The 18,794-nt window shown below is 39.6% G+C and overlaps 1 protein-coding gene across 4 annotated transcripts in view; it reads right to left on the bottom strand.

Annotated features, from left to right (window-relative positions):
* Positions 1-18,794, bottom strand: part of amph (amphiphysin) — a 28,243-nt gene that overhangs the window by 1,197 nt on the left and 8,252 nt on the right. The window contains exons 8-24 of one of the 4 annotated variants that reach the window (XM_057334035.1): positions 15,607-15,682; positions 13,998-14,080; positions 13,422-13,590; positions 12,845-12,967; positions 12,626-12,727; positions 12,445-12,468; positions 12,189-12,212; positions 11,457-11,633; positions 8,627-8,671; positions 8,071-8,247; positions 7,776-7,829; positions 6,492-6,539; positions 6,191-6,241; positions 5,905-5,946; positions 1,279-1,503; positions 809-979; positions 629-730 (exon numbers count right to left, since the gene is read on the bottom strand). In XM_057334035.1, the coding sequence (XP_057190018.1) occupies positions 629-730; positions 809-979; positions 1,279-1,503; positions 5,905-5,946; positions 6,191-6,241; positions 6,492-6,539; positions 7,776-7,829; positions 8,071-8,247; positions 8,627-8,671; positions 11,457-11,633; positions 12,189-12,212; positions 12,445-12,468; positions 12,626-12,727; positions 12,845-12,967; positions 13,422-13,590; positions 13,998-14,080; positions 15,607-15,682 (1,693 nt within the window). The remainder of the gene's footprint in view (positions 1-628; positions 731-808; positions 980-1,278; positions 1,504-5,904; positions 5,947-6,190; positions 6,242-6,491; positions 6,540-7,775; positions 7,830-8,070; positions 8,248-8,626; positions 8,672-11,456; positions 11,634-12,188; positions 12,213-12,444; positions 12,469-12,625; positions 12,728-12,844; positions 12,968-13,421; positions 13,591-13,997; positions 14,081-15,606; positions 15,683-18,794) is intronic. The other 3 variants (XM_057334036.1, XM_057334037.1, XM_057334038.1) reach the window with 3 other exon arrangements.

The following is an 18,794-nucleotide window of genomic DNA, read 5'->3' as shown; positions in this document are numbered from 1 at the left end:
ATGCAATGCAGTGACCATTAAAAAACATTATTCATACGGCATATAATAAGTAAAAATACAAAATATAAAAAAGTAAGATGCCACATTGTGCAGCCTCTGGTGGTAAAAAAACGACCAAAAAATTGGGTAAACCTTACACGAGAATGTGAATGTATTAAAGGAATGGTTCACCTAAAAATGAGAATTCTGTCATCATTTACTCACCCTCTTGTCATTTTAGACCTGTATGACTTTCTTTCTTTAGCAAAACACAAAAGAAGATATTTTGAAGAATGTTGGTAACCAAAACCCTTGGTCTCTATTGACATCTATTGGATGGACACAAACCCAATGCAAGTGAATGGGGACCAACAGTTTTCTGTTACAAACATTTTTCAAAATATCTTCTTTTGTGTTCTGCAAACAGGTTTGAAATGACAAGAGGGCATGTAAATAATGACATAGTTTTTATTTTTGGGTGAACTATCCTTTTAACCTTACAGGTTTTTAATCTGTTGTAACTTTTAATGTTGTGTTTGTCAACACCTTCATCTTTTTGCATCGTGTTACAGTTTCAAAAGTCGAAAAGTAGTAAAAGGACATGTTGACAGTAGAATAAATATTGCTAAACCATCAAGATAAATCGCACCTGATCTTCGGCATGTTCTGTAGGTACTACCAAAACAATATCTCCCTTCTTCAACTCCAGCTCATCTGGGTTTGCTGCGTCAAAATCATGCAGTGTTTCCGCCTACAGAAAAACAAGACATATGAATAAATCTATACAAGAACTCTTCTTTATCGATGTTCTGTTGCTGCGTCTAGTGACCTTGAAAAGAAATCCGCGAGGCATTCCAGAGGCGTCTTTGGTTGTCTGGCATTCTGGTATCACCCCATTGCCACTGGACTCTATTGGAGATGTGATATCACCATCACGGTCATCATCACCCTCATTGCTAGAGGCAGGCTCAATAACAACAGATGGGATACGCATCTTCTCCTGAGGCGACAGAATAAACATAATCACAAATCTTATTTTCTCAACATTATGCAAGTATACTTTTGACCAAAACTACAGAATACACATTAAACACAAATAAGAGGACATTACTTGACAACATAACTGATCAAAATTATATAGACATAGAGACATCACATTGAGTTACAAAAATAGCAAGCAAGCAGATTTCCATTTAAGCATTTCAATTATCATTCTAATGAGTTCTCAATGTGTTGTAGTGACCCGAGTCTTTTCAATGGTCTCCATACCAAAGTGCAGAATCACAGCTGAATATCTACCTCCTCATTCCCATTGTTAGCCGCACTCTCCTCTCTGCCTTCATCCCCTGGTTGGGATTCAACATTATCTGCTTCGTCTGCAGGTTTGGACTCATTATCAGGAACATCCCCTGGTTGGGGTTCAACATTATCTGCTTCGTCTGCTGGTTTGGGCTCAACACTATCAGGTTCTCCTGGTTTGGCATCTACTGAACTGGCCTCTTCCTCTGGTTGGGCATCTATAGTCTAGAAGAGGTGGCCAGGAGTGAGAGCCAGTGTTTTAACACTCAACACAACCACTCATGTGGATGGATCGGTGCACGGCACCACACAGGGGAACACTTGGAGTGTCACGATGAAGGGCTACAGGAGTCAGTTTAACTGCTGCGGTTTAAACCGTCCTGGAAGGTGACGATAAGTCAGTTCTGCAAACGAACTGACTTGAGTTTCACCATCAGTCAAAGACTTTGACTGGGGAAAGATCAACAGATGGTATGAAGGACTGGGTAATCATGATTCATGGATGACTCTTATATAGTCTAGTTTACTCTTAGTATATTAATACCTATAAACGCTTAAGCCGTTTTTTAAATCTTAAAAATAATTTATTCACCCTCATGTCATTCAAAACCTGTATATGACTCTTTCTTCTGTGTAACACAAAAGAAGATATTTTGAGATTGAGAAATGGTTTTGTGTCTGTACAATAAAAGTCAATGGGGTCCAGTGTTGCCAACATTCTTCAAAATATCTTCTTTTGTGTTCTGCAGAAGATTCATACAGAAAATTAGAATGACATGAGGGTGAGAAAATTCTAATAAAACTTTTATTTTTAGGTAAACTGTCCCATTTACACCAAACCATGTACCTAGTCCATACTATTATTTCTAAAAGGATGTTTCACACCGAGCGGGAGCAGCGCGTGCCCATTGTCCTTTCACACCGGCAGCGTATGTGTGCTGTGCATCGTGCTGCCTGAGTGCCACAGTACACAATGCAATTTGCATTACGTTATGTTAAATACATCATTGAGCAAAATATCTTCCAGAACTTCATCAAAGCGCTTTTGAAGTAGATAGCATAACTATGTTTTGCCTGTTTCATGCTCTTTTAGATCCACGTCGTACAAGTTATAAATAAAAACCAATCGTGCTTTGAAGGATACGAAGTCACTAAAGGGTTTACTCACCATAGGAGAGAATGATTGACTTGTGATGCGATTGCTTTTCTCTCACACATACGCAATCTAATCATAAAACATGATGTTTATGTAGTTCTTGTATGTTTATGTAGTTCTAGTGCATCTTGTTGCTCGTCCAGTGTGTTCCAGTATTGCCTGTTCCTGTCGTGCTGTTTCAAGTCTTAGTAAGTGTTTGAGTTTAGTTTATGTCAAGTGTTGTTTTAGTTCAGTTTAGTGCAAGTTAGTCTTCGTCCCGTTTATCCTGTTTTCCTGTTACCAGTTTTCCCCCATCGTGGGTTTTGTTTTGTGTTTTATGTAATAAAGTCTGTTTTTGTTAACCCCTTCACTGCCATTGCCTGCATTTGGGTTCTTCCACCTCGTATTCCTGACAGAATGACCGAGCCGACCAGAACCCAGCAGGCAGCTCTAAAGGACGGCTCGGCGTCGTCCTCGCGGGCCGCCCAAGCCCACTTGCTGCTGGGGTTCCGTCAGGGGAGTTACGGGAACTGGGAGTTCGCCGGGGCATTCTCGACGGTGGCGAGGTCGTCTGAGTTTGGCGCATCGGAGAAGAGGCTGCTGGCTCCCCTTGGGTTCGCGGACATGGTCAGGTTCGTGGCCAACTGGGACGGTCCCGAGGGTGAGGTTCCACTCGGAGACCTCACCCCACGGTCGACCGCTCCGGAGGGCCTCGTCCTGGCTGCCGCTGCCCGGGGGGACTCGGTACCCTTCGGCTTGAGCTCCACAGTCCCCGGTTCTCCTGGCGGCACCTGTGGCGAGTGGGTGAGGTGTGACCCGGGGATGACGTCTGCGGTCTCCACCGACGCAGAACTCCCTCCGGTCCCCATGGTTCCGCCTAAGTTGGCTACAGACCCAGTGGTGCGGAGAAGGAGGGAGAAGTGTCGAGGAGGAGCGTCCACGCCGGTGCAGCCGGTTTTCAGTCCGGTGGTCCAGCCGGCGTCCGGTCCGGTGGTCCAGCCGGCGTCCGGTCCGGTGGTGCAGCCGGCGTCCGGTCCGGTGGTGCAGCCGGCGTCCGGTCCGGTGGTGCAGCCGGCGTCCGGTCCGGTGATCCAGCCGGCGTCCCAGCCGGTACAGCAGCTGGCCTCTTCCAGCCGGCGTCAAGCCCTGTCCAGCTGGCGATCCAGTTGTTCACCATGTTTGTCTGGTTTTTGTCACTGTCTCAGTCGGTCTTGTCTCGTCCGTCTACCCCTTGGTGAGCACCTGGAGGTGCTCATTAAAGGGGGGCTTCTGTCATGGCTCTGCTTCATTTAGTCATGTTTTTATTGGTCCTGTAGCAGAGCCATGACAAAGCCTTTGGTTATGTGTGGAGAGAAACATATTATTGTCCTTTTGACAATAATATGCGTTCTCTCCAGTGTCTAGTCATTGGCCCCGCCCCTCTCATTTCTTGTATTGCGTTCCTCTCGTGTTTTATGTTCCACACCTGCCCTCACTCGTTATCCCTCGTTTGTCTCTCCTTTATAATACCCTCATGTTTCATTGTCTTGTTGCTCGGTCATTGTATTCAGTGCGTCTTGTTGCTCGTCCAGTGTGTTCCAGTATTGCCTGTTCCTGTCGTGCTGTTTCAAGTCTTAGTAAGTGTTTGAGTTTAGTTTATGTCAAGTGTTGTTTTAGTTCAGTTTAGTGCAAGTTAGTCTTCGTCCCGTTTATCCTGTTATCAGTTTTCCCCCATCGTGGGTTTTGTTTTGTTTTTTATGTAATAAAGTCTGTTTTTGTTAACCCCTTCACTGCCATTGCCTGCATTTGGGTTCTTCCACCTCGTATTCCTGACAGTTCTACCTGTTTTTTTCAGAAGGTTAGGATGACAGTGGGGTTCAGACAGTACACTGACAGCGTAATGCAATCGTTTCCCACTCATTCATATGCAACATATGCATAACATTTAAGATATACTTGTGTTATAAATCCTTTTAATGTGCCGTTGTGGTTTTTGGCCAAAAAACTCCAGGTGTTTTTGAAAGTCATGGCAACTGTTAAAAACACAATAGACACAATTTACACGCTTTATAGGTTAAAGTGTTACTTTTCCCTGTCAATCCACGTGGATTTTGTCTGTAAAGAATGTACTGTCACTTTAATTGAGCATTGCGGCGGAAAAAATACGCACTGCTTACACGTGCGGTGTGAAACAGGCGTTACATTTCAAAACCCTCATTACATTCAAGATTATACTGATCCATATAGAATGTTATATTGACATCTAAACACAACGTTTGGTTATTTCTCAAGGAAAAGCATACAAGAAGAGTGTACAATTGCTGCCCATTATGGTGATGTGAGGGTGGGGTCACCATGGAAACCAAAAATGATCATTAGTGGGTAAGAGGGGTAATAACAGTCATCAGCTATTTAAAGGCACTATTAAAAGGTTTGGTAAGCAAGAGAACTGTGCGGATTTAACATCATATCTGTGTCATTGATATTATAGTGTGTGCGACTATAACACAAAGTTTGACCAACACAAGTCTATAACAGAACAGACCAGGGAAGAAACATGAAATGAAAAATAAACTTGTACAATCAGAAAGAGCTGAAACAGTGGCAGCAATTGTCTGCTAGTTTCCTCTGGATCTAAAAACAAAGCATTGGAGTTAGAGAAAAATTAACGCTTACTGTATGTGGGAAAATTGCTATTGCTGGAAGGTGTTTGTTTTTAGCACTTTAATTATTAGACTGCCAGATGATGCAACTTCTGATTGTACCTTCAACAACTTAAAAATACACATACACACATATACAAAATAAATGGGCTAGAGGTTCTGAATGATGACACAACACAACACAACACATGACTCCATCCACCAACAAATACTGTTCAAAAGACAAAAGAAATCAAATCTAATAGTGTTTACTATAACTGTAGCTACCATTCTGTTGCAATCTTTTTCAGGCATCAGTTTGGTATATAATAAGTTCTGTCGCACATGAAGCCAGATGATGTCTTTACACCAGACTTAATATCTATAGTATATCTCAATTATTTGGTCAAACACTGTAAAAAATGATGTTGATGTGAAAGCGACTTGTTTTACATTTGCATCATCTGCACTTAAAAAAAACACCTTTTTTGAAAGTTACAGCAAGTCATCACTAGTCAAGATTTAAAATGGTTAAGACAATGACTTGTACGGCCAATTTGATTACTTACAAATTTAAGGCAGTAACAATTTTTTACAGCGTAGAAAGTATTTTACAGCATCTAATACAAAATAAGGTCCATTTTTTTAAAAGAGACCTGACTTGTTAGTCAAGAAGTCATATATCAAGTCAGTTATTTTAATGAATATTTTTAGATATGGCTTCATGATAAGACAAAATAAAATAAAGTACAAAATAAAATCTTAACAGAGTTTTCTCAAAGTCTTAACTAGACATGTTGAAAAAAAAACAGTGATCCTGTTCCATCACATAACAATGAAATACATTTGATTTATTAAACGTATAGTTACCAGAGTCTCTTCAATGGGAGACTCTTTATCTTCTTCAGTAGCCTACACAAAGAAACGTGGTTATCAACATTAAACAATATATATATCACGAGGAGACTATACTTATAAATCAGCTCAATGTGAGACCTCAAGAAGCTGGTTGGGATTACTTGAAAAAAAATCTTGTTCACTATTTCTGCTGTATATAACACGTGATGTGATCATAACAAGCGTGGGGTTGTGGGATTTGATAACAGAAGTCTTTCATTGATAATGCACATCAATAGTGATTTAATATTGTGATTACCAGAGCTGTTTCTGCAGGTGACTCCTCTGTTTCTTGGACTGGAGGAGATTCCTACAGTACATACAAATAAAAACATTCATGCCATCTCTAGTTTCTGTCATACTTCCCGGCTGTTCTCTCATCACATCTTGTATTACATACAGTAAAGGATTATTTTGGTCACGTTGCAGCTGCCACAAGTGTAGGTGCTGAGAATGCAATAAACATTTCATGATACATGATTTTGCTGGATAAGAAACCAAGCTCATATGTGACAGTGCTGCATATGGCTTCTCTTATGCCTGGCATACGTTATAATTACCGGGGCTTCTTGGTCGGGTTGCTCCTTTTGTATGTCTTCAGTTGGGAGCTACAGAATGATGGTTGAGACCATTTTATCACCAATACAATTCACAGGCTCAACCAAAATGTTTGTGAAAATGATCAAAATAATGATACTAGTGTAAAGATTAACACTATAATTAAAAGTCTGACAAAAAAATCTATAATATATGTATATTGCTGCTGTCCTTCTGAAACCTTGTTTCTCCATATTTCGTGATTTTTACTTTTTTGTCATAAATCATTATTATTAGTCACCCTTTGTGTGTTACTGGGTTCTGCAAATATCTAACCAAAAAAAGTATTAAAATGTGCTTGACAACTTTGACAACACAGTATGTAATAATTGAAAAAGTACAGTGTTTTTTATGAGTTACGACACTCAATCTCGCCGCGGTGTGGTCACGTGGTTCACGGAGCCCTCAATAGTTCCAAACAAATCCGTGCTGTCAACCTATTTAAATGGATGTTAGTGGGACAGATAACAGCAACTGTATTTGCATAAATTTTGCTAAATATTAGCACGCTGTGTACACTGTTTACTACGTTGACTACATTTATAGCAGCATTTTATCTTGGGAGTAATATGAATATAAGATATAAGTCTTTGCGTTTAATTTTAACATTTAATTTCAACTTGCCAACTCGTTAAAATGTGAAAACATGCAGTTATTTCACCAGATGTACAGCAAATCCGTTTGGGAGACACTAAAGTGAATGGGCTTCAGTGCAATGTTTGTAACTATCGGAAGCTCCATGACGCGAGTTACTTCCGCATTCCAGTGTCGTAACTCTCATATTCAACGGCTAAAGTTGGACAGAGAGGTTTTGGAAGAACAGCGAAGATATGCAATCTCAAGCATTTAGTTTTAGCCAATGCAGAATAGCACACAATTGTAAAATCAGATTAAAAGTATTTGTCTGGGTACATGTTAAACAAAATGAAAGCAAAATAAAAGCACATTCAAAACAAACAAACAAATAAATAAAAAACAAGTCGTGTCTATCAACAAAAACAACAGAATAATAACCAAATCATATTTTGTAATAAACAAATGTGAATAAATAAAATATGCTAGTGACACAGAAAAAATATTACAGATAAAACTTGCAATGTATAATATTAAAAATAACATACAAAAAGTACATTAAATTAATTCTCACTCATAAAAAAAAAAACATGACACAGAACCAATAATCCAGCCTCTATCTTTCCTATAGCAGAACATAAAGGGATTTGTTATGATGGGTTTCAGACACATACCTCAGTCTGCTCAGCTGCTTCAGACTCAGCAGACACTGGAGACTCCACAGGATTCTTTATCAACAACACAGTACACAACATATCATCAATGTCTGCAGCTCTTGTGAAAACAGTGGTAATAATAATAATGTTTTAAGCCCCGACGGAAGATGATGACAATGATGGCGATGACAGTGTTGATGATGCTGAGATGAATATGATCATACATTGACGGATATAAAAAGACAATGAGAATAATGTTGATGCCGATGTTTCAGATGACGTCTGAAGTAGGACACACTTTACTGTCACTCACAGTGGTTGTTTCTGCAGGGGGGCTTGAAGCAGGGACCTCCTCTGGTTGGGTGTCTGTAGGGGGAGTTGTGACGGGGCTCTCAGGGGCCTCGGGGGCCTCGGAGCCCTCAGGTACTGTGACCGGAGCTGCTTCATCTTCTTCTTTAGCTATATCAGTCTCTGGGGCCTCAGCCTCAGACTTCATACACATTTACAAGAAGAAAATAAGAAAGACTGCCCACTGGCATCTTCCACAGTTGACCATACAGAAGCTAAGGTTCAACATGCAAGGACAGATGTTCTTAGTAAATTCAGCACTATACATCTCAGAAATGATGAGTGCAAAATTAATGATATAATAAACAAAAAATTGTAAACATCATATTTTTCTACAAGTGAATAAAAAATAATAAAAACGCAACATAAAAACAATAATAAGACAAACAATTATATTACATAAAAACATTTATGGCAAATAACTCTCATAAAAAATGAGAAGCAGTTGTGTTATTTCAGGGAAGGTGTTCAAAGGATTATTGTCAAAATCCATCCTTACTATTTAAAAATGACCAACTCACCGCCTTGTCGAAGTCAGCCGAAAATGTTGGGACTGATGCATCCGTCTAAACAAAAATAGAGACAATAAACGACAGGAAATCAGCAAATGAAATAAACTTGGAATTTGAAAACTTGTATGAAATCTAAAACATAACCAGCTTTTTTTGTTGTTTGTTTTAAATAATTCTTGTATATAGAAATATTATTGGTTCTTTTAGGGAACAGGAATTAGTAGGGATCATACAACAGGATTTTTTTAACAACATGTACTGAATGTTTATTTTTGTATAGTCAACCAGCGAAAATACTTTTAATTATGACTCGCATCACATTATATGATATCTCGGTTATAATTTAGAAATACATTTCAATTAAAAAGAAAGAGCAAATTGTGAGGTTTATCATTTAATCCTAATTTTAAATATAGTTTTAAAAGATGTATTTCTAATGCCTTCTAATTCCCATGTATTTTTAATTCCAGGTGTTAAATTTCATACCAGTAGCTTAATACAATACAATTATTTTCTTATGATGTTTTTAAACTATGCCATTTTGAATAGATCACAAATGAAGAGTTAAAAAAGGATTTTATTATATTATCATGTTTTTATTGTGTTTCATTGTGTGTATTTTGTATTATTTCTTAAACAAAACAACCCAATTGCAGTTTGATTGATATTATTTGGAATGTACAATAAAAGAATGACTATTGTAATAAAAGAACAGACTTATCTGTTTTTGCAAACAAACTCTTAAAATGTTAAAACTTATTGCAAAATAGATTCTGTGTTTTTTTTTAATAGATTCTGTAAAAAAAACGATTCCAATAATAATCTATTCTAACACAATCACTTTAGTCAATGTAGTTTTAAGTTTGTTCACATTGACAGTAATTCATAATGTAATTATGAATTCTCTCTAAATCTCTACTACAAAGTTAAATCAAGCTTTTTCATTTCCTAGTTACCTTAGAAAATCCGTTAAAAGCCTTGTTGGACGCCTTCAACCAAATTAAATATGTAATTAAACCCTCAAAAATATATCAAAACATTTTCTATTGTACAGACCATTATAACACAGAACATTCTAAATGAAACTAATAAAACACTGTGAAGTGAAAGCAAGCAAAGGAGAGAGAGGAGAAAAGGGGCTCTGGGCTGTTGACTGTGGGAGGGGATCCAGGGTCCACAAGGTTTCTGAGCAGGAAAATGCTACTTCATCTGTGGGCAGGAAAGGAGGGGGAGTATTCTCGCTGTACTCTACTCTACACTAAACTAAGCAGAGTGCCAGCAAGTCAGGTACCTCTTCCAGCTCTGTATCTATCTCTTGGTATAACTTTCCGTATCTCCGGTTTGCAACTTCGTCTTCAGACAGGTCCGAGTTCTCAGGCTCTTTATGACCAGCTTGCTCCTCTGGAGTGGTAACTTTGCAATCACACGCAGGAAAGGAGGCGAAGGGGTCCTGTGTCTGACCGGCCTCACCAGCCCAGCCTGACGTGAAGGTTCCTTGGCCATCGGAAGAAAAGAAACTACTGCTATCGCTCACCTCTTGCCAGGAGCCCTTACTGGAGCTCTCAGAGTCAGCGGGAGGTGCTGGAAAAGCAGTCCATCCATTGGCTTGTGCGCTTTGGTCATCATCTTTTCCTTCTCCAATTAACTCATTCGTCCCTGTGGTTTCACAAGAACCTGCCCACTCCTGGTTGTCCACATTGGTGAATGGATCCGCTCCACTTTCACTGACAAAAGGATCAGGTTTGGTACTTTTAGCAAATGGGTCCTGATTGATCTTCGTAGCAAAAGGATCCCATGGGAATTCACTGGCGAAGGGGTCTGATGCCCACCCTGCTTGGGACTCTGCGAATGGGTGAGAATCAAGCTCGCCTTTTTCCATCTCTGTTGTTTGGTAACCTTGAGAAGCAAAAAGATCACCAGGTTCTGAAGCAAAAGGATCACTCTGAGAAAAACAACTTGGCTCTTGATCAGAAGATGTCAATGAATCTGTCACACATTGTCCAAAAGGACCTTTGTCTGAGCTGGCGAAAGGGTCATTACCTGTACCAAATGGGTCGTCCCCTGTCCTGGCAAATGTATCATTTCCCGTTCCGAACGGGTCATTCCCTTCGGTGTTATATGGGTCTGAAGCTTGAGTAGGTTCGAGAACATCACAAGTTGTATTTGCTTCACTGTCATCTATGCTTTGGGCAGGATCTGAAACTTGCTTCTCTGAGCTGTTTTGTGTCTGGTCTGAGAAACAGGGATGATCCCAACTGGTGGCAAACGCATCACCACCAAATCCACAGTCATCGGCGGTAATCTGCTCGTGCGCAACGTCACCTGCGCTCCAGTCTGCAAAACCCTCCCGGGTCACAGGTTTGCCTTGTTCTGATCCCGCAACTAGATTCTCAGCGGATTCAAACTCATCATCAGCACTGACCCACCCCCCATTCTGTCCCAGGACATCTCCCCATTCTTCAGCGGTCTCGTACTCTGACCCTGATCCATCTAGATCAACCTGGCTAGACAGGCCCCATTTGGAACCGTCTCCCCCATCCTGACCTTGTCGTAGCTCTTGTTCACCTCCCACTGTTGCATCCTGAATCTCCTGACCAAACTCATTGGTAAATATGATGCCGGGCATGGATTGCGAGCCCCCCTCTTCCCTTTTCTCCTCTGACCCACAAACTGGCTTTTCTTCTGCCCAGTCTACTTGATTTGTGGCCCAGTCTGATTGCCCTCGGTCTACCCCCTCCTGCTCCTGTCCTGGATGCCGCTTGGCCTCGCCACCCCCCACATCACAAGGATCACAGTCTGGGTTTGGCTCAAGGTTGTTTTCCGAATCCCAGGCTCTAACCTCATCTGTGGCAGCTTCTCCCTGAGGCTGTGCGGCCTCCGCTGTAGGCCAGCCCTCTGCGGGTGGCCAGCTCTGCCCGTCCGCTGCAGGCTGAACATTTGCAGATTCCTCAGCACCCGCGGTGGAAAGAGAGCTGAAGTCAGCTGCCCAGTTGGCAGTAAAGCCAGCGTCTGTAGCCTGATCGGGAAAGACAGATAGAAAGCGATTACTGTCTGAACTCCCTGTGTGTCCCAATGACAAACTCAGTGGGAAGCAAAGAGAAGATTTATAACACAATTATAGACTAAAGCAAGTGGATAGGATTAGACAATCATGAAACAGTCACACTAGAGAAATGGCGAACAAATGTGTTTGTTTTAGTCTGTAACTGAAGGAATTTAAATGACCTCATTCTTTAGGAAGACTTTGATTGATATTTCGTAAAAACCTCATCTCATCATTTATTCACGCTCATGTCATTCACAATATGACTCTTTCTTCTGTGGAACACAAAATACTTTTTTTGTGTCCATACAATGGAAGTCAATGAGGGTCAATGTTTTTGATTACCAACGTCCCTAAAAATATCAGAAGAAAGTCATACAGGTTCAAAATGACACGAGGATGAGGAAATTATGAAAGCATTTTCATTTTTAGGTGAACTGTCCCTTTAAAGGCTAGTGGCTCATTCTGCCCTGAACTTTACATTTAAATTACAACCAGTTTTACCCAGAAATTCATGACATTACTTACGGGCTGTGCAGGCTCAGCATTTCCCTAGGAAGTAATGGACATATTCAATGTCAACTACATGCTTGTCTTAGATGCATTTCATGTCAGTATTGCTCTAACAGAAAACAAATCTAGTCCATTTTGTTTCACACCTGAAATCTTATTTCTGTCCTTTACACCAGCACACACAGATCAAGGAGACATATGATATTCAAAAACTAAAATAATATTCTGCCCTTGGAACACTTTAGAGAAAGTAGACAAGACGCAAACTCACCGTCCAAAGATCCCAAGGTAATGCCTGTGACAAAAACATGTTGTTAAAACATTAATGTTACATAATATTTGTACAGTTTAACAGTAAGAAAACCAGTCAAGTTTACTTTTAATAGTCGATCATTCTTTGAATTCATGTGTGAATGCAATACAATAAAGCATAGAAGAGCATGAAAGGGCACCTGAGCCATGGGTGACTGGGTTTGCCCGATAGGTATATTGGCATCAGGCTTGAATGGATCAAAATCCATGTCCAGGAGAGATTCTCCAGGTTTCTCTTTCGGCTAAAACAAGAACAAAAAACACTTCCTATATTTAAAAGATGTTTGCTTAGCTTGTTGTCTTTTAACCAAACTGTACATGTTGGTGAAAAAGTCAGACTCAAGTGAATGTGCACTCACCTGTGGTGAGGTAACACTGATCTCAGGAAAGCCTCCGTCGAACAGGTCGATTATCTGCTCCTGCTGTAGCTCCTTGGTTGGAGTGACTTTTGGAGGAGGAGGTTTTGGAGGTCCCATCTTGAGCTGATCATAACAGATGTAAATGGGCAAATTTAATCAAAAATCTATAACAATCATTCCAATGCAACACTTCACAGTTAACAAATACAATACGTTTGAATTGGTAATAAAGTTTTTAAGTTTAGATAACTTTGGCTATCGCAGATGTAAATATATAAATATACTTTTTAATATCCGCTCCTAAATCTCGCAAACCAACTATTTGGTCAAGGCAAATAGTTGTATCTACTTTCAGTGAAGGTTATCAATGATCTACAACTATTCTTTACTATATCTGGATAATAAGAAACAATGACGTAAAAAATGTTGATGACAAATATGAAAATGCAGTTCTTCTTACAGTAGGCTATTGTCAGTACTAGTTTATTTAAATGTAAATGAAGCATGCATATCGTGCGACTGTTGCATGGAGATGGGTAAAATTGGTGATTAGTTGTGGCGGCCGGACAATTCTTACAAATATCTGATGTGTTTCAGGCCCTACTTGTGAAGGTGATTTGGGTCGAGGTGGGCCAGGTGAGCTGGGCCTCAGCGTGTGGTTGGGGCTGGTAGCAGGGCTGCTATCTGGACTCTCGTCATCATCAGGAGGAGAGGGAGTCCTTGCTAATCGCAGTGGTCCTGAATCACTGTAAACACACAAGATTGACATCACCACAACTTACATTCTATTCATTACGCTTCATCACAGTGTCAGTGCTGTGTGTCATTTTTTGGAGCGTCTATTGACAGAAATGGAATATAATATACATAACTATGTCTTCAGAGGCGTATTAAGACCTAACATAATGAAGCCTTATGTTTTTATTATCTTAGCCATTTCTATCTACAGTACATACACCACGGATCCCCTAGCATGGAATTCACCATGTTGTTTCTACAGTAGCCTTAAACGGACAAATTGCTCTACAGAGTGCGTTTCGTTAATACGTTATCTCCTTCGGCAAAGAAGCGAGAACGTGACGACATCTTAGTCCTGTGTCAGCGTATGTAGTGTTTAGTAGTTACAAATAAAAATCTGTGTAGTGAGACTTACCTGGGTGCTCCTTGAATGGTGAACATTTTGTCAGAATGCTGCTCAGCGAGCCTATTCATCACCTCATACAGCTTGTGACAGAGCTAGATCGAAAACAAAGACAGAAGAACAACAAATATTGCTTTTGGTGGCCGTATAACACTGTATTCCGTTACTGTGGTACTATTGCTATTGCTCCTGCTAAGATGTTTCATTCTCTTGTCTTTTTATTGGCATAAACTGTGGTTCATATAAAAATAGAATGTAAATCATATTAACTGCCATCATTATAATTAAAAATCACCATTACATATAAGTGATGCTCTAACGCTCAGATTAAATAGCGGTTTTCTGGATGAGATGAAATGATCACATCATAGCCGACAGCATCATTCAGTAATCACATTATAGCCACCAGCAACAAGGTATGAAAGTTTATTATTGTTAATAATTGGAACTTTAAAAAAAAACATTATCTAAATTTCAACATGCAGATGGTTTCTCTTTCTTTTAAACAGTGATAATGCATAAAAGGAGCATTTTTATATTGCAATGTATTTTACCTCTAAGCTTTTAACCATGAACCTATCAAAACATGCCATTAGTATGCTAACTCATAAGCATCTCCTAATAATACAATACAGAAAAACAGAATATATGGGTAGTTGACAAATATACCATACATGTGTCCTATGGTGTGACATAGACAGAATTTCGAAAACAAACAGTTAACAATATAGTATTTCATATTATTAATATTTAAATTTAGAATATAAAATAGATGGATTTATTTTCATTGTTAGTTTTTTTTTTACTAAACTTTTGCTGTCACACCATAGGACACATGTACAGTACGGTTCATTTGTCAAATACGTGCATATTTGTTTTCCTTCCTGATCTCCAGGACAATCAATATTCATCCCAAACACAAATCTAAAGGGTGATGACACATTTCATAAGCGTTATTGCTTTTGGGCTGCAGTGATTTTTTAAAAAGTTGCCCTCCCACATTTGTGCATTCAGATGAGATTTCCTCCAGATGCACTGCATTGTTAGAGTTAAATGGTCCCATAAATACCCCTCAGCGGTTCATAAGTGTCTCGTTTGCGATTTAAGAAATGAATACAAATGCAAAGAAGTCTATCTGTCATGAGAAATTGCTGCGGCAGAACCGAGCGGCTCGAAAATAAGATTCAGACGAGGCATGAAAGCCACAGGTTTTCCTTGACTGACTGCCTGGATTAGAAACAAAGCTCATAATCATTATATAATCTTATGATAAATCACGCTTGAAAACACAGCAGTTTGTGACAACTTTAAAACCTTCATGCAGCAGACTGTCAATCACTATGTGATTGAAAACAATCATGACTCACAAGAAACAATTCCCTTGTCAAACTCTGTTTGACAGTTGTAGATGGATTTCTCTACATGACTTCAGACTTTCAGAGCAACTTGACAGTTAGGACACATGTGGTCCCCGGTGTTTTAGTGTGTGATACCAACCTTTTTCTGTAGTCGTTTATAAATTCATGAAAATGTGTAATGCATCGTATTGAGGTTTTAAAAATCATGTAGTGAAATCCAGCCTTTACACAAACATCCTGCTTTAGAAAGTAAACTGACTCACAAAAGAGATCTCCCTGTGAAAACCGGCTTCCAGGCTGGACACTTTCTTGAAGGTGCTTACATAGAACCCCACCCGACTGCAAAGAGAGATGGAGAGGAATACAGATTAGACTTTAGCCTCCAACAAGTGTGCAATGTTTTGAAGAAGCATCTGGAAAATTTTGGAGGAGAGAATAGGGAGTCAGAATATCCACAAAGTACGAAAACTGCGAAACAGGTGTTTAAAGATGCAGGGCCCTATTTTAACGATCTAAGAGCATGGTCTAAAGCGCACGGCGCAGGTGCACTCAGGGCGTGTCCGAATTCACTTTTAACATTCGCTACTTTAACGACGGGAAAACGGTCGGCGCGCCTGGGCGCATGGTCTGAACGGGTTGTCCCGATTCTCTTAATGAGTAATGTTTTTTTTTGAGACAAGTATGGTTTGAAGTAAACCAACCCTTTAAGAGCCAGTTGCGCTCGCGCCATGGCGGATTCGCTATTTACACGGCGGAATTCGGAAGAGCAGACACTTCTCCAGAAAGGAAGTGCGTCTGCTCTTGCGAGAGGTTAAAGCGCGCAAGCAGACTATCTACAGGACAAGCCGTATTTTTATCTTTATGTCCACAATAATAATCTTTTCACATTGTAATCTATTTATTTGTAATATCTGGCATTATTGTGTGCTGCTGCGCGTCCCTCTGTGTGTAATAAGCAGAACGTACGAACGCTGTGCACCCGCCTATAGGCGCATATTCCTAACATGCTCTTTAAATTATTTAAAAAATATTGCGCCATTGACTTTAGACTTTAGACCAGGTTTGAGTTGGTCTATGGCGCAGTCTATTTTCAGTTCCTCAAAATAGCAATGCGCCTGAACACACCTCTTTTTAGACCAGCACGCCCATGGGCGCGCAAATGCATTTGCTATTAAAACAACGTGGCGCTGGACGGGAAAATGAGAACTGCGTCGGGCTGAAACTGGCAAAAACATTGCCCCGGGTGTACGATAGGGCCCGCAAAGGCAAATAAGCAAACGTTTTTACCAAAGGTTTTTATCATACTGATATCTTGGTTTAAATATTCACGTGAGGTCTCTGTTAAAGTTTTTCAAGCATTTTTTAATGATTTTCCATAGTCGTGTAAGTGCAGCTTCATGTCCATACGTTTCTTCCTCATAACAGACACACAAAATTAAAACAATTTGTGAAGAGTCATCCCTCCTTGATTTGTTGGTATTATTGATTCTGCTTTGTGCCAAAACGCATGTTTATTTCCCTCATCTTAAATAGAAAACGTGTACAGACTGATCATTTTCTGATGTCTGAACTCTACCAACAGGGGTTTAGGAAAAATAAATAGATGTTCAATAGATTGGTTGATGTAGTGATTCTCTGATATTTCAAGTTGTGACTGCTAATGTCACAACCAAAACGCTGGAATTGCTCAAATGTTGTGCACTAAAAACAAACCTGTGGACCTTAAACAATGTACATTATACATTACATAACATTAAAATCGGTTAATCTTTATTAAACAATGAATTGATGAAATCATATCTACACAAAGATGGAACCACACATTCTGAATTGAACACCAAATATTGCAGCGAGGGTAAGGTTGTTTTCCCCTCAAACATATAGCGATATCTTCAAACCTCTCCTCTCAAATCCTGTGTGCTCAATACTTTAACGTAAATGTAGCACACACATAATACAAATCTAAATAAAACTGACCATTATTTTTAGGAAATGTTATGTATCACACCCATCTGTCTTTGTGGGCCTAGTTGAATTGAGGCCTGGCAGAGACAGGAAGCTGCCGACTGGACCGATTATGTAACCAGGCTGCTGCTCCAGTGAGCATAAAGACCCGCACAGCTCAATACAGCATACTGCTCACCGCAGCATATTCCTCAAAAACACCTGACCACAATTATACATAAACATTACTGTAGGGCTCCTGTAGCTCAGGCATGTACATAAGAAGTTTCAGAAGAGACCTCAGCAATGTCACAAACAGTTCTGCCATTAAAATTAACTATCATTGAAGATTTCAGTACACTTCTCATCAAATATACCCAAAATCCAGATTATTTGACATCTACAATCTATATTTTACACACCCATACTCCTAATTCATTTTAAAGGGATAGTTCACCCGAAAATGAAAATACTGTCATCACAAAGGAAGATATTTGTAAGAATGTCTGTAACCAAACAAATCTCATCTCCCATTGACTCCCACAGCATTTATTTTCCCTTTCTATGGCAGTAAATGGGGGGATATGTTTGGTTACTGACATTCTTACAAATATCTTCCTTTGTGATTAGCAGAACAAAGAAATGTATGCAGGTTTGAAACCCCATCTCATGATGGGTGAGTAATTGATGACAGAATTTTCATTTTTGGGTGAACTATCCCTTTAACAATTGTCTTGTTTATTTCCATTTTCATTTCTTCTAAGCACCTTTAAGAGAAACATCTGATATACTTAAATAAAACCAAACTTAGAACTACATCCTATCTCATTAGCTATAAGAAAGCAACCTCTGAGCAATAACATTTTCTTCTGGGTAACAATGCCAAGGTCAAGGGTTTGAATCTTATACAGTACAGTCATAAATTCATAAATGAGAATGTATTACATATAATCTACTCTCTATAAAATCGCAATATTATACACTGATGCTGTAAATAAACTGATGACTAATTCTTGAGACTATATGCTGTGCAACATAATCTTAATATCACACGGTCACAGTACACACACAGTGAACTATTACACTGCTCACCCATGTGTAATGCCAGCGACTTACCACTTACAGTATATCATATTTAACCTGTTATTATCATCATGAACGAGAAGATTGACTGTAACCTGTCGCAAAATCAGTTATGCAACACCCCACACCACCATACATTCATATCTACTTTATTAAGAGCTCTTTCTATACATTCCCATACATTCAGCTAGACAATCTACAATCTGCAGCACAAAAGAGCATCCACAAAAGCTGCTTTAGTGTTAATAAAATGCCACACCTCACCTCTTCTGTGTGCAGCAGCGGTGACATGAGTGTTCACAGCTAACATTCTGTGTGACTAATGGATAAATCTACAACACTGGGAAGTAAATGTTCATTCCAGGATAACCGTTGGTCTAATGAAATCAATATTATTGGCCAGAGCCATGCAAATTCAGGGCAC

Source organism: Triplophysa rosa, linkage group LG5, assembly GCF_024868665.1.
Source record: "Triplophysa rosa linkage group LG5, Trosa_1v2, whole genome shotgun sequence".
In the NCBI taxonomy this organism is placed as follows: domain Eukaryota; kingdom Metazoa; phylum Chordata; class Actinopteri; order Cypriniformes; family Nemacheilidae; genus Triplophysa; species Triplophysa rosa.
Note: the sequence above shows the minus strand (reverse complement) of the source record. Positions and strands in the feature narration are given on the sequence as shown.